Here is a 26524-nt window from a genome sequence, read left to right as displayed (position 1 = left end):
GTGTTACACATTGTGTAGTTTTGCCATGTGTAGTTTTGCCATGCGTGAAGTATGTGCATGTCTTAAGATATTGTGTGCATGTAAAGATTACGCAAGTAATATAGAAAATATTACCCTCTTGAGTTATCATAAATATTAATGATGAGTTCGCAGAAAATAGAGATTTTTATCCAAGTGGTATTTGACCAATGAGATTACAGAATTCATGTCAACTAAAGGATGAAAGTATAGATGAGTTGACCTCAATGTTTATCAACAATGGCAAGGGACTGGTATATCGATATGCTTGAGTGAACCCCATGCAACCACTACACTGCTCAATAGCCTTAATGTGATGTGGCAGGTGTTTTAAAAACACAAGCCCTGAACAAAATATGATGCACAGGAAATTGCACACATATACTGCCAGGCAAAAAACAATGGAAATTGTGATGATGCATGCGCATACTGCCAGAAGTCAGAAGTCAACTCATCTATATATTGGCTCAGTAGTAGAAACACAAATAAACCGAAGGGTTTTATACGGGTGGGGCACTTGGCATTGATAAGGGGCAGCATCCCTGAACACAGACTTTTCCCTATTCATGTTACATACATATGGTGCTCTGATCTTGAAAAGGACCCTTTTTACATGATTTTTTGTTCATGGATGATACCCACTGATCAATGACCAATGGCCCCTGGGTGTTTTACTTACACAGATTTTAATATAATCCAGATGGCAGAAAAAAATGAAGGAACATGAAATAATTTGAGTTAGGTAGGACATTGCAACCATGTTACATGAGGTAATATTGCATAACATTCACATCATACATTCATAACAGAACACCTTGTTCTAAGATAAAGATTATAAACTTGTATCTATAGGCACACATTCAGTCAGGCCTTCATTTTTGAAAATTGCAGCTCTATTAATCACTCTCCTGAGTTTACTCAACAAGGAGCTCAATCTTTTCATATCTATATTAAATCATAGCAATTCAAGTAGTGAGGAGCTCAGTAAATCATACTCCTGAAATGTTGTTAAGGAGAGCTGTAGGAGCTCTAGTGCAATTGAACTCCTCAAAAATGAAGGTCTGAGTCAGTGCTATATTACAGATGTTCACTTGGGATCCAGACAGCTACACTGAATTACAACTGGTTCCAGTTCCTAGAAGAGGGTGTGTGCAAATCAGTGGGAAGAACTGGTGAATTTTAAAATGTCACAGGGTGCCTAACCTTTTAACCTTACAAAGCGGCCTTTGAGTGCACAGTGTGGGAAGAACTGGTGAATTTTGAAATGTCAGAGAGGACCAAATCTTTTAACCTTACATTTAGTTTTTAAGTCCCCTGTCAGTTGACCTTTAGCATAACACTGTGCAAAAACATAACTAATTCACAGCAGAAAAATTATTTTGGTATTGAGTTGCAGTGGTGGTCAAATCTGTTGTTGCAACTTTGTTTTGCATAGCAAAAGCATAGGTTGACTTTCTATTTTCACAACAAAGAATATCCTAAGCACCTTTGAATTGACAGGGTTCTCAGTCAGTTTGAACGTGCTACTTCAGTTCCTGGGAGGATGAGGACAAAAACTTATGTTGAAATTTAGAGACAGAAACTAATCATGAAATTAAAAACATTTCTGAGAAATAAAAATCAGAAGGACTCTTGTTGAATCTTACCTTTGAACTGATTGAGGAACTCTTCTTGTGTGTCCCGCGGGACTAACGGTTCCGGAAGTTGACTGAAAAACTGTTTGATTGCAGTGGCCACCGCATGTACGGAGATCTTCATTTCACCAATATCTACAGTCTTATCTATAAAACAAAAGTAGCAAAAATATAAAACTTTTGTATTAATTATGCCAATAAGAATGCCAAGCCAGAACCCATCAAACACAAAAATGTTTTTAAGTTCACTAATCACTAGGAACACTTCAAATACGTTTCAGCATGATATTATGAAAATACAAGACTCCGAAAGTTTATCTGCTGCCTTTTATCAAAATATTATGAGAAAGGATTTTAACATTATGACAACTAGTAGAAAAAAATCACTGACCATCCATGATTTGAACTTGGGACCTTTGAATCACCAGACTGATGATCTACCAACTGAGCTAATGAGTCAGATGGGGGGGGGGGAGAGAAGTGAATATTGTTTGCTTGTGGCTGTCACACACATGCTTGGGACTAGGCTTAGATAGGTCTTCCTGGAAGGGGGGGGGGGCTATTCCATTTCAAAACAACAACCCTTGTGGAAGATTTCAGAATTCCAACAAAAGTCAACAGTTTAAATTATTCCAGTTCCAACCATTTTCACACATAAAAAGTGGTTAAGGTGAAAAAGATTTTGGAACTCCAAACAGCAGTCTAATTTTAGGCCAATTTGTGCAAATATTCAACTACATTTGCTAAATTTCAACACATGTTGCAACTACAATTTAACACAAAACTGGCAAAAAGTTTAACCAGCAGCTTTCTGGATAACCAGTTTGGTGTAGTTTCAAAGTTTTTTAAAAATCAAACCATAATTTGCATCTATGCCTCGGCCATCTTATCTGCTCCCGTACTCGGCGGGCCTGTACACCAAGGTACTGCTTACTAACCTTCATCAAATTTGCTGATAAGGGCATCACTGTCAGCTCCTTTGCCTGGCACTCTGTACAAACCTTCTATTTTTAACCCTGAAAAATAACAATACAAGAATTTCATTAAAGCAATACAAATTAGAATGAAAATAGATTGAAATAATATGCAAAATTACTCAACTAACAATAATAATATTTGAACTATAATCTAGTCAACTGGACTTGCTATTTTTGAGTGGGGAAATTTCACATCCAATCATGAATGTATCGTCAGCCCCACTGATCATCTGGCGGTAAAAGTTCATTGACCTGTGAAGCGGATATTGTTGTATCACAGGTCACCTTAGAGTTCAACCTGCGAGGTATCTTCCTGATCGCTGAACTGTAGGCTTCAGCCAAGTTATGCGTAGGCCGCCTCCCCTATTGAGTGAAGGCACCTCCTGTTTCACATAAATTGCTTCTTTGTTGTCAAATGAATGATTTGAAATGCTTCTTTGCTTCTTTGTTGTCAAATGAATGATTTGAAATGTCCAAGTTTGTAAACTGAATGAAATACCCTGAATAAAGATTGTTATCTATCTATCTCTATACATGGCCAAGTCTCCACAACCAATGCTGGCTCGTCTATGCTGGTACATGCATTTTGCAAATGTTTATTTAGCCTCCCCTATATACAGTTCTTCGCACCAATGATTTGACACTAAAAGATGTAACTTTACTTATCCTTCGGTTGTTTATCTTTGGGGTGGACTAGCGCTTGTCGTAGCACGTTCTTGGGTTTAAAAGACAGTGGTACCCCTTTGTCTTTAAAGATCCGGGGGAATTTTTCTGAAAGTCCGGAGACGCAGGGATATGCTGATGTTCCTACCATGTTTTGATTCACCGTCACCTTGAGTCTTGCGTGCACCAGAGTCTTTGTTGGTAGATTTGGTTTGAGAGAGAGCTTTTTGAAAGGGTGAATAACTGCAAAGGTTTAGGGCTTTTTGTACACTGACATGGAAATTTCCCAACACAAAAATAGTAAGTCCAGTTGACAAGATTATAGTTCAAATGTTATCATTGTTTACTACTTGGATGAATGATAATCTTCACAAACATACTCAACTGACATATACATGTTAAAGTAGAAATGAATGAAAACATAAGATTTCAAAAAAAGTAAGAAAAAACATTTTTCACAAATCATGATTTGCTTTACAGTTCTGGCATGTCCTTATACTAAAAAATAAGTGATATTCATCCACTTATCAACATGTTTGAACCAAGGTGGTGTTTTGTGCTAAATCTTTAGTGGAGCAAACCTTCTTAACTCCCAAGGTTTACATACAAATTATGTAAAACAGACCAGCAAAATAATCCTCTACAGTTGAACCATGTTATACCAGCAGTGAGAGTGACAACATGTACGGATGCACTCAACACCAACTGTGTGGTACTACATGTAATTTAAGAGTATGATTTGTGTGCAGTTTCGATTACCACATAATCAAAACAATAATAATTACAATAATAATAATGACAATTAAAATAATAAAAGAGTGTGAACATTTTTGACCACTTCTGTGAGCAAGTTTTACCCATACAGGTTATATAAAGGTTGCCATTTGTGTCATATTTGAAGCCTTCTATTAGACAGTTTGCCAATTACCTTCTTGTTCGATATAGTCCAAACATAATACAACAAATGGAGGAATCCTCTCTCCCGGGCCGACAAGGGTTTCTATCGGTGGGCCTTTGGGCTTCTGAGGTGGTGCTGGCTGCGAACCTTTCCTGAACTTTCTCTGCAAAAAATAAATAAATAAACATTCATTCAAACAATCATTCAAACACACTATCATCATTGTATTACAGTAGTTGAACTTTTCTGTCAAGTAACTATTTACCATACCAAGCAGATAGATTAGTGACTATATGCCAATAATTCAATGAACAAGTAGATTAGTTAAAATACCCCTGACTAATTTCACCATCAACAAGATTAGTGAATATCTTGCCCCTGCCAAATTTTGCCATTAAATAAGTAGATTAATGAATATATATATATGCCCTGTCAAATTTCACCTTTTACCAAGTAGATACAAGATCAAAGCCACTGTCCATTATTCAAACTCATGCCGTGTGACTTGTCCAAACACATCACATGCAGGCACATTAATTATTAATAATTCATAACCTCATTAATAAACGCGATGCGTGCGATCCAATCATATTTTATTATTTGTGAAAACGCGAACGCAAATCGAGGTCATTAATATCTCACAATTGACCGCAAAATGCGTAATTGTTCCAATGTCGCACACAATTGACTTCTCGTGCGCCGATTGTGCGTCCAACGAACTGCTGCTGCGCTGGCTGTCAGATTTGGATTGCGCTACCATATTTGCACAGATTCAGATACGCACTTTTGTTATTGGTCGTTTTGTTTTAGCCTGATCGATTTTGGGAAAGGGAAGATGTAAAAATTGTTTATTTTTACAAACTTTTGAGGAAAGTTTTGTGTTATTTTGTAAAGTTAAAAGATCAAAGTGACGGTTATGAATGAGGTTAATAACTTTGCATCGGTTATATGTCGGCATTGTGAAAAATCTAAACATTTTGCTTTGGACCTCGGAATATCGGGATATTCCTCGGTTCCAAAGGCAAAATGTTTAGATTTTTCACAATGCCCTCCAAATAACCGATGCGCAGTTATTAACCTCTAATTAATATGCCATGAATAGCGTCTGAAAATAAAGTTGATATATTCTACGCAGCTGCGCAATGTGATTAAGTGCGCATCAATCACACATGCTGAAGATACATGATGAAGGGAAATGAGTCGGATGTCGCTAATATTGTTTTTAAGATATTGGCAAAAACAGTGTTCAAATTCTTCTGTTTCATATTGTTTTCAGCCATTCATAACTTGCATTGGTAACCAGATGTCCGATTTTGATTGGATTTGCATCAAAATGTAGCATTCGTAAACTGCCAGAAAATGATGTAAAAAAAACTTCTGACTGAAAATTGCCGACATGTGACTCAGTCATTCCCCTTGATCATGTCACATATACGCAGTTGAAGATAAATGTGTCTTGATTTAAACAACTTGCTATTTGGGCAAATAAGTATCCTTTACACCTAAATACTGTTTCATCAATTATCATTAGTAAAAATGTTGGAATAATAGGTTTGACTAAGCATCACTCATTTACAATTTTTACTGCCCACATTATTTCAGTGTAAATTACCTTTTATTTATCAATTATACATGTATATGGCCCTACTGAATTTCACCACTTATCAATTAGATTAGTGAATATATAACCCTTGTCAAATTTCACAATCAATAATCACTTGACTCTAAATAACCTTAACACCACCCCTCACCAAAGGATCACTCATTGCAAGTGTCCTGAAGTATGATACCACACTTGTGCAATACATGAATTTAAGATATTCTTGAAAGGTGGATGGGTAGTCCTCTTGTGTTATCTTACATAGAGGGCTATAATTAAAAAAATCCGCTTCCTAAATTTGAGTTACATTGCTTAAGTTGGTTGGATATTAAAACCAAAAATAATAAACATGTATACACACACTTTTTGTGTTCACATCATCTAAAGGAAACATACAGCAGGTCTTCATTTTATTGGAGCAATGAGGAAAATAAATGTGAGCTTTCTATTGATATCATGAGGGAAGTTGGGGGTGTGATGCTGTCAATAGGTTCATACATAATTCGCTGCCGTAGTGCACATTATTGGTTCAAGCCTGGGCTCATACACCTGTTCCAAATTATGATATGCCATAGGCTTTGTATTGTGATCATTTCGATCAGTGGTTCGTAACAAAGAAAGCGTGAGCTAGTTGACCTAGCAATGATTATATTTTAACGTGAACTAGGCCAGCGAATACTCTATGAAAAAGACAGTGGATGGTGAGGGTTCTTATCGATTGGTGACAACTCACTAAGTCTAGTGTATTCCAGTTGAAATCCACACCCCACTGTATGTGAGATTAAGGTCATGTCTTCCATTGTGGTGTATGGATTTTAACTGGAATAGCCCAATATGCTTTGTAATTTCACACCAAGTAATCTGTTTGAAAGTTTTAAATTGCACACAATTTTGATTCACTCATCACTTTTGTATCAATTCCAAATTATTTTTACACAAGTGTGGCATCACGCTGCATCTACCAAAAATATTCTCCACCCACCCGTTGGTATCAGGGAGGCATGGTACAATGGATTAGGGTACTTGCCTTGAATTGAGTTGCTGGGCTACTGACCTGGAAATAATGAATTGGTGACATATGTAGATACATACATACAAACAGTGCTTTACAAAGCTCATTTACATCTAGATCAAGGTGCTTAAAACAAAAACTAAAGAAAAAAACTTCAACAAGGACTATAATGACACTTCAAGAGTTTTTTTGTAAAGTTGTGATTGTGCACGATGCCTCTGATGTTACACGGCAGGCAATTCCGTAATTCATGTCCCATCGAACAGAATCATTTACCACCAATGTGATTCTTGCCTGGACATGATGTGTCGACAAACCACCAATGTATGTACGCTCTTCATGCGTGCTATTTGATACTACAAACAGCAATGTACACATCTACATCACCACTTATGTGAACAAAAGAATTGTTTAGTGATATCAGTATGTTTGAAATCTCAGTGAAAAAGTATCTTGGATGCTCACCTGATGCCTTGCTCGTTTTTCTTCTTCTTTTTTCTGTAGTCTTGCTTTCTTCTCCATAGCTTTCTTCTGTGCCCTTTCTAATTTCTTTAGTTTTCTCTCGTCAGATCTTGACACTTTTCCAACTCCATGCTAAAATAATAACAAAGTTTTCAAAATTGCAATTTATAGGAAAAATTAAGTAGGCATTTATATAACACTTTTGATCAAAATACTTTACATTTATTTCACTGACAATTAGATATATATCACAGCATCTAGCTGGCAACTATGAGAGTGTCAGTAAGGCTATCCCCCTAACAGCTCCCTGCATTTTATACCTGGGTGGAGAGGGACAACCAAAATTATCTGTCTTTTCCAAGAAAATAGCACATTGGTCCTGTTAGGTTGAGTTGAGTGAGGTCACTTAGTTGCATACCCTTTGCCACTATTATTAAGTTTTAGACAGCAAGAGGGATATTAGTTGGTTTCTAAATCATCATGGTGATAATCTCCTGTCACTTCACCGACTCTTGCGGATACAGCACTCATTGCCAGACTTTGTGGATGTAATTTTTGATAAGTGCTTCATTGCCTCTCAGTATAAGGAAATTACATGCAGACCAGTATGGTACACATAAACAGAGGTGCCAGTAGGGGAACAAGGAGGCATTTGCTCCATTTTTTTTGCCCTTCCCCCCTTACGGAAAAAAAATCACAGCAAATGGCCATATTTAGGATGAATATTGCCATAATTAAGATGGTTGTACTTTAGGTGAAATTGCCAAATTTTGGATACAAATTGCCCATTTCTAGAAGATTTTTTCCTGATTACCCAAAAAATTCACTTTCCCCTCCCCTCCCCTGATGCCACCACTGCACTCAAACATTCAACTAAAAATATGAAAACTAATTATCATACCTCTCCAGGATCATCAGGCTCAGGCATAGTGCTTTGATCCTTTGGTACATACGTCGTAAAATCAATGGGTTCCGGGTATTCGTCCCGCGGTCTAGGTGGTCCTTTCCTCCTCCTGACACTTTTCCTCTTCCTCACGCTAGAATCTCTAGTGGTGTTGAGTGCATCCATACTACTCATGCTGTCGCTCTCACTACTCGTATGACCTGAGAGAGACAAAGGTGAGTACAAATATGTCAGATATTTATGGAAAACTTAATGAGAAATATCTAAAAGGCTCAGAAAAACATTGTGCTGTTTAGTAATATATCCATGAAAGGTGCAATTTTGACATGTGTGTTGAAATCAAATAAGTTATTGTGTGAACTCCAAATAGGTCTGTGCATAATACTCGCTGAAGCTGTCTTATTGAATCAAGGGACCAAATAATGTGTACCCGCATACAGGATCAGCATTGATCAGAAATGGGCAAAAATTGAACCTTAATTGTTTATGAATGTAGCACTTCGTGCACGCAATTGCCACAACACATAACGCAAACAAGTGCATACTTTAAATCAAAGTTTGTTAGGCGATGGGTTCGAACCCTGGCGGTGGTTATCACTCTTGTGTAAAAATTGAGCTTGAAATTCCCTTGGACAAGGAACTTACTGCTAATTGTCCCATTGTAACTGGGGGAACTGATCCTGGCTGCGAAGGTCAATTGTGGAATGTCTTAAGGTGTGTGCTTCTTAGCTGCAAGTCCCTGTGTTGTTGTTGTTTAATGGTTATGGAATAATATGGAGCCGTAGTGGTCAGCGACAACCTGTGACGTACTGAGGATTGTGGATTAACTAACATGGAATGTCTAGGGTGCGCTGAGGCTTGTGTATTGATGTCTAGGCATTGTGACTGTGCGTAGCACACTATAGATCACTGTGCTTTTTTTTTTATCTGCAGGTACACTATTTTGGCCTCCATGAGTGACAAGCCATGACAGAGTCAAGTCTTTAGTATAACTTCTTGTGCACAAAATGATTGTTTTCATACTAATAAATACAAAATGTAAGTGATTTTAGCAATGACAGCCCTCTAGCTATGCTCTACTTGTTTCAAACGCTCATAAACTGGTATGGAGGAACTAACATTACTCATGTGATGATACAATACCACTGATCACAACTGTTTTAATAGGGACATATGTACAGGGATGATTTCAACACAGATTATCATTGTTCCAAGATTGCACCTTTATGTTAAGATTTCATTAAGAATTCAACCTGCCCAAAACGTTGCACCATTTTGTATCTTACAGACCCCTTCTCAGCAAGAATCAGGAAATTAACAAATGTTTTCTTTGTTTTACTCTGTATTATTGACAGACAAGACTAAAAAACATGAAATAGGCAAAAATGAAAACAATCAATATTAAATTGATATTTTTTTCTAGAAATTCTATCGAAGTTTTTCACTGAATGCAACTAGTGATTCAGTTGGTTGAAAATAATATGCACAGAAATCCTGAAATACTCAATCCGTATGCAACAACAAACAAATAGACTAATAATTATGGCCAGGTCAGTTACCTTCTGTTATACATTGTGCACATTGTATTCTTAACACATTGTCACAATGCCTTTCACTGCATATATGTAAGTTAATCATGAATAGTGCATATAGGCTTGTATTATGTTAAGTTATTGTTCCCAATAACTGACCTTTGCTCGTTACGCTATCATGCTACCAGATACACACACCATGCTGATCAGTGAACTAATGCATTCAATATCATATAAACATGCCCTGTCTATGACATAGCCAACATAATGCCGGCAATCCTAGATTTGTAAGTTATCTGGTGCAAACCTATCCACACTTATTCTACATATCTGGATTGAAATATGTGTGTCAAGTCAGCTCTTTAGTGTCAATGTCACTTTTATTTTCTCAATAGAAAACAATTGCAACCAACAATTGTCCAACAATAAGTTTTCATAAATGTTATATATATTTTTGTTGTTGAAAATAAATTGGTTTTTTTTAGATATTTTAAATTCACCTGGTTCATGACAGGATTAAGTTCATTCAAGAACATCAGCAAAAACTGGCATTTGATTCTAGAGTTAAAAAATTGATTTCCCCCTTTTTGCCATCACAAAGTTGCATTTTTCAAATATGCAGCAAAAATAATGTTTTACACTTATAGTGTATCTTGTCTCAAGTTGAGAAAAACTGTCGGATTTTGCAGTGGCAGATTTGAATCAGCACGTTTACTGCCACTGTGAAATCCAACATGGCGTAACTCTCAACTTCAGACAAGACACATTACAAACTTATATACTGTAATGAGAATGACCTTGATTGTTTACTTCTGATGACCCGTGAACATAAGCAATTATCTGGAGTAAATATGCTCGGTATAATTTCAACTTTGGCTGGGCTGCATATATAACAAGCTATGTTCGACGATAAATAGATTGAAGAAATACACGATTAAACCATAGATTCAAAAGGAACAGACAATGAACCCAACAGGCAAAGTCCCTGTGCTTTGTATGCAATGAGAATTTTCATATACCCATAAGAGCCAATTTTTCAATTGATTGCATGCCTTTGCATTTATGCGATATCAAGACTGCCCTTTAAAAAATTTGCTGTAACAGGCACAGGATCATCTCTCACACTTCATGGAACGATTGGCTCTCATTTACAGATGATGCTGGACTTTGCCACTTGGTGCATCATCTATTTATTATTAGTCTATCTATGGTTTAAACATAACCAACCTAAGATGATTCCATTCTGCTATGCTTACCCAATACATGCATTTGTTTTGGAGTACATACAGTACATTTCAGCTTTGGTTAGACTCCATGCACATGTTAGATTTCTTATACTTGGTTTAGAGCTGATACAGTACATTCAATTATTGGTTAGACTCCGTGCACAGGTTAGATATTTTAAAATAACCCCACAAACAATTTTAAATATTTTTGCATTACAAAATGTCCGATGTACATTTCAGCTTTGAATAAATAGTCCTTGTATTTTATATTCTATATGACCATATAATACATGGAAGACTTGCTATGTTGACCTCTATACCCATGATGATGATCAACTGTGGTCGAAATGATGATGATGATGATCTGAGACGAAAATACCTTAATAAACAAAAATTTTCCTTTCAGATGATGATGATATATATGAATTTCAGCGGCAGATGTGGATATGTTTTGCAGATGATGCCACAGGCTATTGTCTCGCTGTCGAACAAGTGGACTCTACACTTGTGATCGAGTGGCTGAACATTTCACGTACCCATAAACAACCTTATTAGCATCCAGACTGCACATGTACACACTAGCTTTATGACAATTGTCCACTTTGCGAATGTCAGCCCCTCCAAGAAAATGCTCGCATGGGCCGAATAGAACAACTGCGGTCTGCATCAAATATCCACATTTGCTTGTTAACCAAAGGTCCTAAGTGACTCCCATATGCAAAACTCAATGACATTAGTTACCAACTGAACACATGGCTAATAACAGCCAACACAGGTTTAGTTAGGCACTTAAAGAGCTTATCAGAGATTATTCTGTATAAAATATTTCATCTAAATGAACTGCCAGACGATCAACAATTATTTGATCACAAAATGTCATTAATGTTTAATAAATATTGTACATAATTCTCCTTGCAAGTGTAATTTGCAGATATGCCACTTGGAGTTGTCAAAATTTCCTGAAAAACATGGAAAAATCCTGAAAATGTGCCTTTCGCTATCCTTTTGCACAGGAAGGGTAGAGCAAAAATTTCCTGATATTTGTAAATTTTCTTCAAAATTTCCTGAAATCAGGAAATTTCATGAAAAGTGGCATCTCTGAATTTGCTATCTACAGTGTCGTCTGCTAGCATGCGTATGCTAACAATGGTTTCCGAATTCAACAGGCACACTAGAGCAAACGGAAAATCTTATTTTTGATGTCAAATTTTGCTTTTATCAAATTGATTTCATGTTTGCCATTTGTCCAATTCATTAGAACATCTATGCTTGTTCCAAAATCTGAATTTTTTGATGACATCTTGGTGTTTTATTTTCATCTTCATGAACACATGTGAATCAAGATTATGATGATTGCAGGAAATGAACTGATTGACCCCTACTTGTCCATTTGGGGTGATAAAACACACACAGAATTTTGATCAAGTTTAAGATGTTTTGGTTTGCAAATCACGGATAGTCCCTTTAATGTTATTATATTAGCCCCTGTTTTATAAGTTTAATTTCTACAAGTTGAATATTACCACAAGCACCAAATCATATTGCAGCTTGACACCCAGCTCCTTACTATAGTTTGTTTGGCTAATAATTGGCAAAAATTATTTGGTATTTGTTATGTGCGCGTCAATAAAGTTCAAACTTATGCTCGCATAAACTCACATAAGCGGAGCAGTCAAGTATTACGCAATGTGTGACAAGCACATGTGCGTGTATGCCATTCTATAACAATACATGATGTTACGAGCCATTGTTTTTGCCAATTATAAGCCCAACTATCACAAATACTGTGTGTTACCCATGATAACCAATATATTATATGTACAGCACATTTCCAGCTATGTTAGGTTAAACACTTAGCTATCTGTTTTTAAGACTGACTGTATGTGTTTATAGAATATGTCCTAAATATTTATACCACTTCAAGCTGAGCCCACTACCAACATAATTTATAACCCCTACATACATTAACGTAAAATATTGTATGCAAAAATGCCCATTTCAGCTTTATTTGACCGCATGTTAGATATCTATCAAATCCCACTTGATCCCAATTGTTACCAATTATGCACACATGACCAATATCCTGATAAGCGCATATAGCACATACCAGCATTGGGTTATTCCATTTGAAATCCATACACCCCCTGGCCCTGTGGAAGACATGATCTTAATCTCCCACACAGGGAAGATTTCATATGGAGTCACTCATTCAGGTAACCCCATTTGAAATTCACACTCCCTGTGTGGAAGAGTTAAAACCGTATCTTCCATATGGGGTGTATGGATTTCAACTGGAATAGCCCTTTGTTTAGACTCGGTCTGTTAGTACTTACTGCACTGCCAAACTCGCATAGCCTCATTGCTCACAACAGCAGTCCCATACATACATGCAGGCATGCATAACAATGAACTGTGTTGTAAATAATGAGGCCAATAAGCAAGCCTGTTGGTGGTACATCTCCAGCACAACTGCTAGTGGTGTTTATTGCTGCGGGGTGAACAGGTTTGCACTGGGTCTTCCCTACTGAGAATTCTTCTCATAAATATATCCAATATAAAAGGTAACTAGAATTACACGGTTCTTGGCTAGTGGAGTTCTCAACACAAAACGCTGACGTTGACATAAAAAAATCATTAAAAAAAATTGAGAAAATATTTTTGAAAAAAAAATCTTTGACATTTTTGGGGGTAAAAAGCTGCTGTTACATTATTCTTATTAAGCAAAACAGATGAGATAATGTATTACACACGTCTTTTGGTCAGGCCATATCTACATGTCATTGACCATACTAGAATTAAAATTTAAAAGAGCTGTTGGAAACTACTGTATAGTGAAATTTAAAATATGAGATTTTGATCAAGCAGAATCATTTATGAAAGGACATATGACAAAACAATATAACTCATCACAAACAAGCAATGTCTTGTCACTTTTCTTGTCTTGTACTTTTGCTTGTTTGTATAAGAGGACACAATGGCAAGGCATCATGCTGGGCAACTTCTATTGTCTATCTGCCTACGTTTATGCTTGGACAATATATCAAACCTGTTCTGTGGAAAGAGTGGCATATCCTCTGAACAAGTATATGACGAGTCTAAATCAAACAACACAGAAAGAGATGGCTCGTTCGATTGAGAGCATAACTCCACCATAGTATTTTCCTGTATTTTTTGTCATTTTGCCTTTAAAAAATGTTCTACAATAATTGACAGCTCTGTCCACTAAATGTATAAACCCATTTGCTGATAAATATCCACCAAGCAGTTGTGCTCTGAAGCCACTGGCCAGTGCCACAAGCATCAAAATCATGGCAAAACTTACGGACGCGCTCATGAGCGACGAGATCACTCCTTAAGTCCTGAATACGGTTGAGTTTTTCCAGATTATCCGGCCGTGCAGGTAATGGAGGTTTGTCCCCCTAAACAAACAAACACACAATTTTAACAACACTGCAAACCACACAAATTTTAACATAAGATATATGAACGTCTTTAAAAACCTACGTGCAGGATCCTCGCTGAAGGATCTATTACTACGATTTAAATCTTCCCCGATGACTCCCTTGAGTTCGTTGATCAACGCCGAATCAGATGGCGGGCTTTTGATGCTTGACCTAGGAGGCACCATTGGTTTCTTCTTGGCTTTGTTCACGCCAGGTGGGGTGTGTAAATCGCCATCGTTTGGTGAGTCACCCGTAGAGGGCGTTTTACCTCGTATTCTTTGCCTCTGTAATGTGTGTTAATGGCATGGCAACCACAGTTAGATGAGTAAGTTGGTTATGAGCAGATATTATTTACTTATTATTGTTAGTTGACTATAATATTCCACTTGACAACAAGTTTTGATTTTGATTGTTACATGTTTCATTGATGTTAAAACAAATGAGTTTAAGATTTCTTAAGTTTCACTATCACTATACTTTCCTTAGCATGCATGTGTTAAGAAAAGGACTAACCATTTAATCCATTCAACAACTGACAATTGTTATTTAAAATACAGAACGACAAATGAAGTTGTGATGAAGAAACATCCAAAAGCAAGACCATTCATACAAAAGTAATATGCAGGCTCACAGAAAGGAAATTCATGTTCTTAATAAAATTAATCAAAATATCAAGGTTTAAATTGATTTCTTTACTTTCGAGGTGTCAAACCGTTTCACTACTTGGCTCAATTTCATGGATATTTTTTAGCATATTTCAATGCGGCATGTTTGATGTTTGGCTATAGGAACATCCATACGGATGGCTATCTCGTAACCGACTTGAACCAATACAACACACAAGATAAATATCTAAAAGTAAAAACAAGTTGCTTTTGGATGTAACTTCCCAGCAAACACAAAATAGTCCAGAGAAATATTTTCACACCATATAAACTTCCAAAATGTTTGGCCAAAAACATTTTACAATGATAATTTGTCAACATTGAAAAACAAAATTCTTCTTATAATTCTTGTGTTTACTGGGTTACACCAAATTCACCAACACTATGTGACTAAATGAGTATTAAAAATGGATGTAAACATTCCTTTTTTTTCTTGCTCCCTTATTTACAAATCATGATTAGTAGTAACCATCACCGGATCCTCTGGCCCCAAGTCGTGTCATGGTAGACATCCAACCACAGCTGTCCCTAAACCTAGGAAGAGGTGCTTTTTTTCTGTTTTCTTTTCATAATAGAGTTCTTTGGGCAGAGCAACACACACACATGGGCGTCAATCCATCTTCAGAAGTGCCGGGGGGGGGGCACACAGATTTTGACTTCGGGGCATCAGTGTCGTACTTGCGCAATTTAGGGTGTCTGAGAGGAAACATGCTCTCTCTGGCTGTTAAGTTGGAATTTCCTCCACCCCCCCACAAATAAAGCCAAATTTGAAGCTATTTTGGAGCACATTTTTACACTCTTATTGGTTATTAGCAAACCTCAAAATGTACGTCTATAGACTATAATTTATGCTTGCTTTAAGTCATATATAATAATACTTACAATGTGCTTGTGACTTTATGATTAAAGCTACCAAAATATGTATGCATGTGGGGGACCATATTGTGTTCCCCCCTTTAAAAAGTGTGGTGGGGATATGACCCATCCCCCCAGGATTGACGCCCATGTACATACACACAGCTGAGCAACAAGATGCTGACGTATGATGATCAAATTTGATATCAAATTGACGAGACAATCGTTAACATACATAACAATGCAATGCAGAAAGCAATGCCTAATCTCAAAATGCCAATGCAAGATGATGATATATGGCAAATGTCAGTTATGAGTTAGTACACACAATGAGTCAGAAGTTACTACATGATGGCAACATAACATCTATCATGTGATATGTTGAATAATCACATGATCAATGAAAAAATTATCACATGATCAGCATGAATGAAATGAAATATAACTCCTTCCAAAGGAAAGAAACAATGAGTTTTTACCTTAGTGTTGTTTCAATGAACGGCTCTTTTCAGAGCCACCAAAACCTTTAAATTAGCAGATAGGCGAGATCTGCTTGTTCTCTGTTAACAAGGGACAGTCTTCAGTGAACGGCTCTTTTCAGAGCCATCAGTAGGCAAGGGGTGGTCTACATGTCTAATTCTTAGGTACTTTGTCCTGAAGAAGTCAGAGCTACTCCTGACATTTGATTTCTTCTTCAGTGTCTTTATTTATTAAAATAATTTTCAATTTGAAGTGGTTCCATGCTTTAATACACTCTGTTTGACAATTTCAAGATGAAATATCTTTAAAAAGTTCTAGAAGAACTAGTGGAGAACAATGATCTGTTTGTTCTCAATGTTGTATTAACTTGTTTCTTTCCTTTGTTAGGTAATCTGTAAGTAAAAAATAAACGAGTTGATATTTTTTTCTAATGTTAGATATTTGGTATATGGCTAAAATCATCAAAACTAAAATACATTTATAAATTGGTAGTGTTCAAGATTTTGACATTATTGTGCTGTGTAAAGTGCAAACTAATAACTACCTTGTGATGTGGTGTGGTGAAATAGATGCAGTGTGGTGGAGTAGATGTGGTGTGGTAAAATAGATGCAGTGTAGTGGAATAGATGTGGTGTGGTGGAGTAGATGCGGTGTGGTGAAATAGATGCAACACAATGGACATACATATTTGACAACAGGTAACAAGCAGATGACTGATGTATGTTGTTTTATTCATGGTTGGTTTTTTGAAAGGGTGAAGTTGGCCAAAAATTACTAAAAATTTGCGTTTTATGCCTACTTTGGTCACAATCCACAAAAAAATGTTGCAACTTTTTAAAAACCCAAACATCCATCTTAATAAACTGACACTTTTCAGGACGCTTAAGTAATTTTTCAAATATTTTCTTATGTATCATGAAAAATAACATTATTCGTTCAAAACTGCACAAAAATCACTAAAAAAATAGCATTTTCACCCATAAATTAAATGTATTGAATTAAGTGATGATTTTGTTTCTACTCCTTTTAATTATAAAGAAATAGTTTAAAATGTGACATTTGGGGGACAAAAGTTCTTAAATATTGTGAATAACCAACATGCTGAAGAATTGATACCAACATCAAACAACTAAGGCAAAGTCAAATACCATTTTCTACAAACTTATTGACCACCCCTGGTTTTGTTTCCTTGTTTTAAGATGGGTGGACATAATTGTGTATGTGACAGTATGTATTGAATTTGGCAAATGTTCATTTCTTTGTTTTTTCGAAGCTGTCGCCTGTGTTTATCTCTCTATATATGTGTAAGTTTGCGGATTGACTGTAAATGTGTGTTGGTTCAAATTATGCAGCTTCAGTGTAATTTATCGATCACAGCAACCAAAACATTTTGTTAGTAAAACCACATTCACCTGCCTTTCAAATGTTATCTGAATATTAAGGCAATAAGGAGTAACAAATGGTATGGGTGAAATGAGCACACCCTGTGCATCCCCAATTTGAAGCACAAAGGCCAAAGGTTAAAATGTTAGCAGCACCGCAAAATCACATGACCTACCAAGCCAGGAGGCAATGAGTTATACGGCTCCGCGTAATCGCTATTATTTCCTACAAATCCTCTGATGACGTCGTATCGTACGGCATCCACTGGCGTGGAGTAGGTGTCTTTATCCGGAGTTGCTAAGGGTATGTTTTTATTCCGTGCCTGGAACGTGAGATCGCTGGGACGTAGCGTGTCTCGATTTCTGTTGATTGTGTTGGCTACTTGTTCGTATCTCTTCATATTTAATTTCTGCTTGTTATACTTTATGTTGTTAAAGGATTGGACAACAACGAGCAAGTAAGGGTCGGAAGTCAACAGTTGGTGTAAAACAATGTGTTTGAAAAGTGGTTATATTTGATGTTATAGTATACAATTAAGCATATTGTTTTTGTCAGTGACGTATGTTAGTTACATGTGTAAATTACGTTTGGAATAAAATTGTTGTAAAAATAAAAAGGAGAAAACATTGAAATGGGAGTATTAGTACATGAAGGCAACAGGAGAAATCATAGGTAATTATTACGTACAATATATGATGAAATACGTATTTGATAAATATACAAAAAGCAAAAAACATTCAAGACATGATTTGGAAATTGGTAACACACAAGAAGGCGATATACAAAATGCAAGAGAGACAATATTTATGTGACAATATTTAGGTTTTTTTTACAACAGACATGTGCACGGTGCAGATTACAAGCGGGATGAAAAAATAAAATTGGAAAATGATACACAACAGGAAAGGTCCGCATATACAAGGGAAAGCAGAGGGGAGAAAAGTGGGGTAGGAAAAAGAGAAAAATAAGACATGGTTAAAAGCTTGCATAAATATGGCCACCAAAGCAAACTGTACTGTACAATATATTGTTGATAAATCACAAGCATGCGCTAATGATGAATAAAATGTCAAGGCTTTCATTCACTTCAACAGTTGTCCGGATTCCAATGACTGGATGTTTTATTTGCATTTTATTGTTGCAATGGGATATTCCAGTTGAAATTCATACACACCCTATGGAAGCCATGACCTTAATCTCCTACACAGAGAGTGTGAATTTCAAAGTTTGTTACCTGAACGGATGACACCTTTTGAAATCTACACCCTGCTGTGTGGGAGATTAAGATCATGTCTTCCATAGGGGGTGTATGGATTTCAACTGGAATAGACAAATAAATGGCAATTTTGATGCTGTATTTTTCAAATTGCAGCAACCATGTGCTCCAGTGACAATGCTCAGAAAAGAGGAACAACAAACAGAGCAAATCTAATCATCTCATGTGGAAAATTGTGTGGAGAACTGAAAATCCCAGTGGAAAACAACAAAATGCACAAAAATCGTCTGACTATATATAGTGGTCATTAGATTGCAAAATGAATAAAAGATGAAGCATTGCATGCATTGGGGATAAATGGTATCAACCAACATGTCAATGCTCTCACTTGTATCTGACAAGATATAGTAAAATAATGGATGTCACCCCAAGAGTCTGGGATAAGCGTTAGTTAGGGTTAGGGTTAAGGTACGGATTAAGGCAAGAAAAGGTAATTTTGACCTTGAGATAAGGGTCAAGGTCAACATTTTGTTGATGGTAGTTATCCTATACCTCCTAAAAATAATTCTGCCAACATCTATATTGCATGCACAGATAATCTGTTGCAGTCTTACTGTTGGATTGGTTAATTTATTCAATGGGTTATTCCAGATAAAATCCACATAACCCTATTGTAGACATGACCTTAATCTCCCACACAGGGTGTAGATTTCAATTGGAACCACTCATTTAGGTAACCCTATTCACACTCCCTGTATGAGAGATTAAGGTCATGTCTTCCATAGGGGGTGTATGGATTTCAAATGGAAAAGTGAATAGCTCAATAGATCAGTCAACTTCTCACTTTGTAAATAAAATGTTTTCTACCTGTTTTGCATATTTGTTTTTGCCTAAAATTTCTTCACAGAACTTCCTTAAAAAATGATTGAGCTTGATTATTAAGTCACTTAGAAATGCTAATGATAATGGAAAATGCTAACGGAAAAGGAAAATCACGACAGCTCCTGATGAGGCACAGCTGTCAATGGACATGACGGAGGAGATGTAACAGAGATCCACGTCTGCACAGTTGCATTTCCCCCAAGACTGCAAATGGGCTTATTGTGCAGACAAGGCATCAACCGTATGATAACCCTGATGATTACTGATCAGATGGTTTCAATCAATTCTGTTAAAATTCATTGGCTCTACAACCCTACATGTATGCAGCTAATTATGAAAATAATCACAAATCATGACTTTCAATTTTTTTGCTTTCTTTGTAAAGGACAGGGAATAATTCACATGGTCCTGAACTGATAATATCCAGGTATGTTTGAATGATCTTGGATAAAACATAAATACCGTATTTCGTCAAATAGTCGCCCCCCCTCAAATAAACGCCCCCCCCACCACTTTTTTCAACCAAGATGTTTCAAAAATACCGATATTTCCATGCTATCTTGTGTAGTAAGCTTACCAAGTTGCGCACATGGTCAATAATCGCGTCAATAATTGGCGAAAATCTGGATCAGAAACCCGGAAGTGAACCAAAAGTCAGTGTCAAAAGTTCATAGTTCGTCATTTTAGCGTGACTTTTAAGCTTACCTAATGATTTTAACGGGAATTGTTGTGCTAAAAATGACCTCTAATAAACGTCCCCCCTGGGAAAATGTAACGCCCCCGGGGGCGTTTATTTGACGAAATACGGTAGGCAAATGCAGCTGTGAATTCTTTCATGCACAGTACTAAGGGATCTCAAAAATAAGATAAACACCTACTAATTATGTTTTGCATGCATGTACTTTACTTCAGTTCCCCTCTAGTTCGGTAGCAATGTACATGCATATTTTCATGGTCACAGTATCAAAATTGTGTGCTTAAAGTTATTCGCTCAGAGCATACACACAACCATACAAGGTCAGTTTGTCAGAATGCTTGCGGTTCAACCGCGAAAAAGCATTGAAATCACTACCGAACTGTTGGTGAACTGAAGAATAACAGTATGTGCATCAGTGTTGTTTAAAGACAAGCTTAATTTTGTGTATTTACATTTCAAAGTATCATGCAGTACAAACAAAACAAAAATTTGAAGTTACATTTTCAAGTTATTATTATTATTATTGTAAATTTTGTCAAAGGCAAAACCTTGTTTTTTAAATAAATGCATGCAGCAGCATTACTCTTGATTATTGTTGTGTGCGTGTGTGAAATGCAGTATAAAGACAACTTTTTTCATATAACATTAATTACATTCAAAAAATTGTCAAATGTTACTAGCTATAGCCTTCATGTACATGATTATGTTACAAGCCCAACATATAGAAGCACGCATGTATGCATGATATTTGCATTCTTTGAATATTGCAACTTATAAAACATGATCTGCAACAAAACATCATTGTCATAGCAACAAAGAAAGGCGCTATAGTTTGTCTCGTCTCAAGTTGAGAACAACGCCATCTTGGACTTCACAGAGGCAGGGTTGAATCACGCATGCTAACCTAATTCCGCAGGGCATATGTCACACACAGAAACGTGATTTGTCAGTACACTGGCAATGTGACCATGTAAAAGCACTGATTCAAATATAGAAAAACCATGGTATTACTCTCAACTTTAGACGAGACACACTATAGCCAGAAAACAGCTTTTCAAGCTCATTTACACTAAACTTGCTGCAACAGACAAAACTAACATAAACACATCAAAAGAAATAAGTCCCCCTCAGAACATGTCGTCATAACATTGTAAGGTTTCGTTTTTTACCAATAAAACTAACTTTGAAATAATTATATGACTGTTTACTAAGTGCTGTGTGAAAATGAGAGATTTCCATGAATTCAGGGCTGAATGAGCCTAAATTGAAGGCAAAAACTGCCCTTTTCAAAAGTCACAAAGTAGGCCTATGCTTGTCACAAAAGTTGATTCATGGCTTGTTACTAATGGAAAACCCCATGTGTTTGAGTGCAGTTTAAAATCCTCACCAAGTGAACATTTACTGTAATGTGTATAGATTCTTGATCATTCAGCCATGCAAATCCCCTTGGTGCAGAGTTCAGCATAGTGAGTTGTAAGATGGCCAGTTCCATTCCTTGTCCCAACACGCCTTGCAGTTAACAAGCATAGGCCTACTTTGTGACTTTTAGAAAGGGCAGTTTTGTCTTCAATTTGGGTTCATTCAGCCATGAAGCCATGGACATCTTTAATTTTCACAAAACACTTAGTAAACATTCATATAATTATTTCTAAGTAAGTTTTATTGGTACAAAGTTTTACTTTACGATGTTATGACGAAATTTTCAGAGGGGGACTTATTTCTTTTGATGTGTTTATATAATAACCAATCTGATTTTACAATTTCTGAAAGTGAAAAATATTTTGCCAAGCAAACTTTCACACAAGCACTTGACCAAATTTAATCAGTATATACTCATACCTAGTATGCACATCACACATATTAAAGCAGTACTGATTAATGACATTACTGAACTTTGCCTTGTCTCACCTGTGGTTTGGGTTTGATGGGTGGAGGTGGTTTCTTTTTTGGTTTATTTTCTACCGACTCATAGATAGGGTTTGGAGTCATGCCTCCCTCATCCCCATCTCCAGGACCACGGGGAACAACTGCATAAAGAGCTGCAAAGATGAACAGTACTAATTTAAACATGAGTCAAACACTTACATGTTGCAAAAGCCACACAATTAGGTTATAAAACTCAACTTAAAACAGGCAAATTAAAATGCAGATATACATCTCATGTCACTTATAGATACATGTCAGTATATTCCATACATTCCTTTTGTCCAGTTGAGATCACACATGTGTGAAAACAGACTACACATGTGCAGTCCGTCTGTGTGATCAATTTTCTGAGAGGGGTTTGTTTCACAAAGCCATACAATCAATCTAACGATTGATTTACTAAACTTTTATTAAATCAATCATAGGGCTTGGTAAAACAGGTCCATGGTTGCCAAGCAGGCATTTGGAAATGGCATGTCTTCCCAATTCGCACTAACCCACACCCGCAGGCCTTTGAGTAACCATCAGCAGACATGGTCAGTAATACAAAAGTTGTAGTTTTCACTATCTAACAGGTATGGGAGAAGGTAAGATACAATAAGTCCACATTTCTGTTTTATTCACCTTACTGTGGACTTTTATCAGTTTTTACTATCCAAGTGCTGCTCTACCCTATATCGGCAACTGCAGTCAATAGCTACAATAATATCTTTTTTAATGTTCCAAGTTCTAGGCAATGTGGATGTCCACAGTATCTGAACATCTGTAATACCCAGAAATTTCTCATTGTGTAAGTCCTTGTTTGGTGTGACTTACAAAGTGCACTCACAAACCTAATCACCATCATCCCCCTATATATATCCATACATAGAATCTCACCATTAGGATCATCAGGAGGCAGTGATCTCCTCTGCTGGTTGATGAACGTACTTGTTCCTGATGTGTCGTAGACAGAGCAGTCTACCCAACCTGTATACACAGAGATAAGAGAAGGATAGTGGAGACAGGTGGGAAACAAAAAAGGATACAAATGATTAGGGAAGTATGGGAAAGACAGGGGTGGGTATGGGAGAGGGTTACAAATAGCGCAGATGAGGAAAGGAAAAGGATATTCAAAAGTGAAAATAGTAAGAAGAATCAGAAAAGAAAGATATAAGCAGGAAAAAGGAATAAGCAGGTATGGGAGAAATGTAGGATACAAATAATCCACAAATGATTCAGGAAGTAAGGAAATGTGTTATGGAACAATTAGGGCAAAAAGAATCAGGAAAAGTATATTCACAGGTGATCAGCAAGGAGAGTTGCAGAGATACATGGATGAGTAGATAAGGACAAGTGGTGGATGACGATAGTAACAAAAGGATAGGAAATGACAATACACCAAATGAGATACGGAATGTTACAGACAGTATTGGGAAAAAAAAGAGAGTAAAGACATTGATTAATAATAATGGTCAAATTAATCATAGAGAGCTAGTATACGGCTTGGTTTTACAATATGGTACACCACCCACTGGCTGCGCTTTATTCTGTCAGTACGCACCATTCTCAGAATAATTAGTGTGTGCGTATGACGGAAGTGGCATACCAGATTTTTAAGTTGAGCCAAATATACAACTGGTGAATGAATCAAATGAATGGTCATAAATGATGAGCATTACTCTATATCCCTGTATTATGCTATCTGCAACCAAGAGTAATTTCATTGCATGTTGCTGCTGAACTAGGCACAGAGAAATAACAATCATTATCAAAATGTTACATAATTATGTCATATCAATGTGCTGAAGATGTAATCATGATGGAAAATATAGTTACAATAAAGATAAACAACAAAGTTATCACACCTTTTTTAATGCATGAGATGAAGATATATATGATCAAATGTGATTTGATTAATGTGTTAGTAACATAAAGTTGAATGACTTATGAAGATTGGTGGCAACCAGCACCGTAAGCAATAACAAAATCTACACATTTTATACAGAAATGAAACATGTTAAAACTGGGGATATTTGGCCCCAGATAGGTAAATCAAAATTCTGTTCTGTCAAAATCATTTAAACTGGGGGGGTTGGATTTGATATAGGCCAATTCTTTACAGGCCCTACATGTCTTTAATATGATGTTGATAGACATGATGTGCACAAAAAGTTGAGGGCTTTCCTACAAAATCAATTTTCAAGGGCAGTTGGCCATATGGTGTGTTTCACCGATGTCTGTTTTGACTATATTTTAATAAAAATTGATATTCATTTCAATGTGATTTTGGCCGAACCACCCAAACATCACATGATAAGACTAGTATATCACTACAAAAATGGGATAATCCAGCTGCAATCCACATACCCCTATGGAAGACATGACCTTAATCTCCTACACAGGGAGTTTGAATTTCAAATGGGACAACCTGGATGGGCGACTCCCATTTGAAATCTATACCCACCTGTGTAGGAGATTAAGACATATCTTCCATGAAGTGTATGAATTTCAAATGAAATAATCCACAGAGGTCTGTTTTGATCTTATTAAAATTAAAATTGATATCCAGTTCTATATGATTTTGGCAGAACCACACAAACATCACATATGGTTGGATTAGTATCACTAAAACAATCTTAGTTACAAGAAACAGAAGTGTCAATGTTATAGGATCAAACGAAATCATGGCAACCTCCTGTGTGCTAAACATGAGTATAGAGTCTTAATATTAGTATCTCTGAAACAGATTGCAAGAAGAAGCACTGCATGACAGCTTTCTGATGACTGGAAACCCACATGTTTTCAATGTTAATGATTATGTCAGATATCATGGGCTATTCCAGTTGAAATCCATTACAACCCCTATGGAAGACATGAACTTAATCACCCACACAGGAGGTGTAGATTTCACACGGAGTCACCCATTCAGGTAACCCCATTTGAATTTCACACTCCCTGTGTGTAAAATTAAGGCTGTATCTTCCACAGGAGTGATGTATTTGAACTGGAATAGCCCAATTAGTGACCCACACTGCCCGAAGCGGGTGACATTTGATTTCAGATGTTGATGAAATAATACCTTCTTCCGCAGATTGCTGGTTGTTGTTGTCTCCTGGAGTCTTAATGTCACCAACTTGGGCATACTGCCCACCTAAAGTGTCAGTAATATGGACAATGAAAAGTTCCATGTAATAACAATGAGATGAGGTTTGAGGATGAAGGTGCATAGGAGTTAATACAAGAGAACATCATTTTAAAAAATGTCATAACATTTGTGAAGTTACAGGTAGGTAGGTGGTAAGACTGCTTTCCAGAACTTGCCCAGTACATTGCCTTCTTTTTACTCATTCCCATTTTACCCCATCAAAATTTAACTTCTGAATCAAGATATTTTTCCTTATAAACCTAGTTTAGGCCTGATATGTATATCCTTCAGATGGGCAGATAGTAAGACAAGGTATAGGACCCGCCTCAATAGTGTTTACTGTTCTTTAGCCACTGCCATACATGTTTTTGCTTCTTGTATCCACCAGAGCAATTTAAGTTGAAACTTGAATCATATTGTTTTTGTACTAGGCCTCCATGTAAAGTAAACCACAAACTACTACAGACTAACCACAAACAGTCAGTCTCAACATCGCCCGATAATGAGGGCCGATCGTTCCACTAAGTACGACAGATGAAACTACCACATATTTTTAGTCTTTTGAGTAAACGCGAAGGCACGCAACGCTGGCATGATTGTTAGACACGCAGGATGGAACGATCGACCTTCATGAATATGACACAGGGACTTGACAGTTGATGGATCGTCTATGTAGAAAACACTATGTAATAATCACATGTCTTTAATTTTGTTGGGTCAGATTTTTTCATCAACTTGTGGAATATTATAGTCACAGCAGCATTTACAATTTCAGAAGCGAAAAACTGTAACCAGGATTTTGTCTGGGGAAAGTCATGGTTGTTTAGGAACACAATGGTTGACTGAGCAAGCTTTGGAAAGCTGTGACAAAACGTTTAGAGTGAAATGATATTATAGAATATCAGTTAACTTTAACAGGTGTCC

At 36.6% G+C, this 26524-nt stretch overlaps 1 protein-coding gene across 1 annotated transcript in view; it reads right to left on the bottom strand.

Moving 5' to 3' along the window:
- The window catches only part of LOC140166530 (rho GTPase-activating protein 5-like), a 93117-nt gene that overhangs the window by 7360 nt on the left and 59233 nt on the right, over positions 1 to 26524 (bottom strand). Inside the window, 9 exon segments of the mRNA XM_072190014.1 lie at positions 1665 to 1799; positions 2591 to 2668; positions 4221 to 4353; positions 7268 to 7396; positions 8166 to 8368; positions 14431 to 14653; positions 17928 to 18173; positions 22456 to 22586; positions 23353 to 23442. Of these exon segments, the coding sequence (XP_072046115.1) occupies positions 1665 to 1799; positions 2591 to 2668; positions 4221 to 4353; positions 7268 to 7396; positions 8166 to 8368; positions 14431 to 14653; positions 17928 to 18173; positions 22456 to 22586; positions 23353 to 23442 (1368 nt within the window).

The sequence above is a fragment of the Amphiura filiformis genome, chromosome 12 (genome assembly GCF_039555335.1).
Source record: "Amphiura filiformis chromosome 12, Afil_fr2py, whole genome shotgun sequence".
In the NCBI taxonomy this organism is placed as follows: domain Eukaryota; kingdom Metazoa; phylum Echinodermata; class Ophiuroidea; order Amphilepidida; family Amphiuridae; genus Amphiura; species Amphiura filiformis.
Note: the sequence above shows the minus strand (reverse complement) of the source record. Positions and strands in the feature narration are given on the sequence as shown.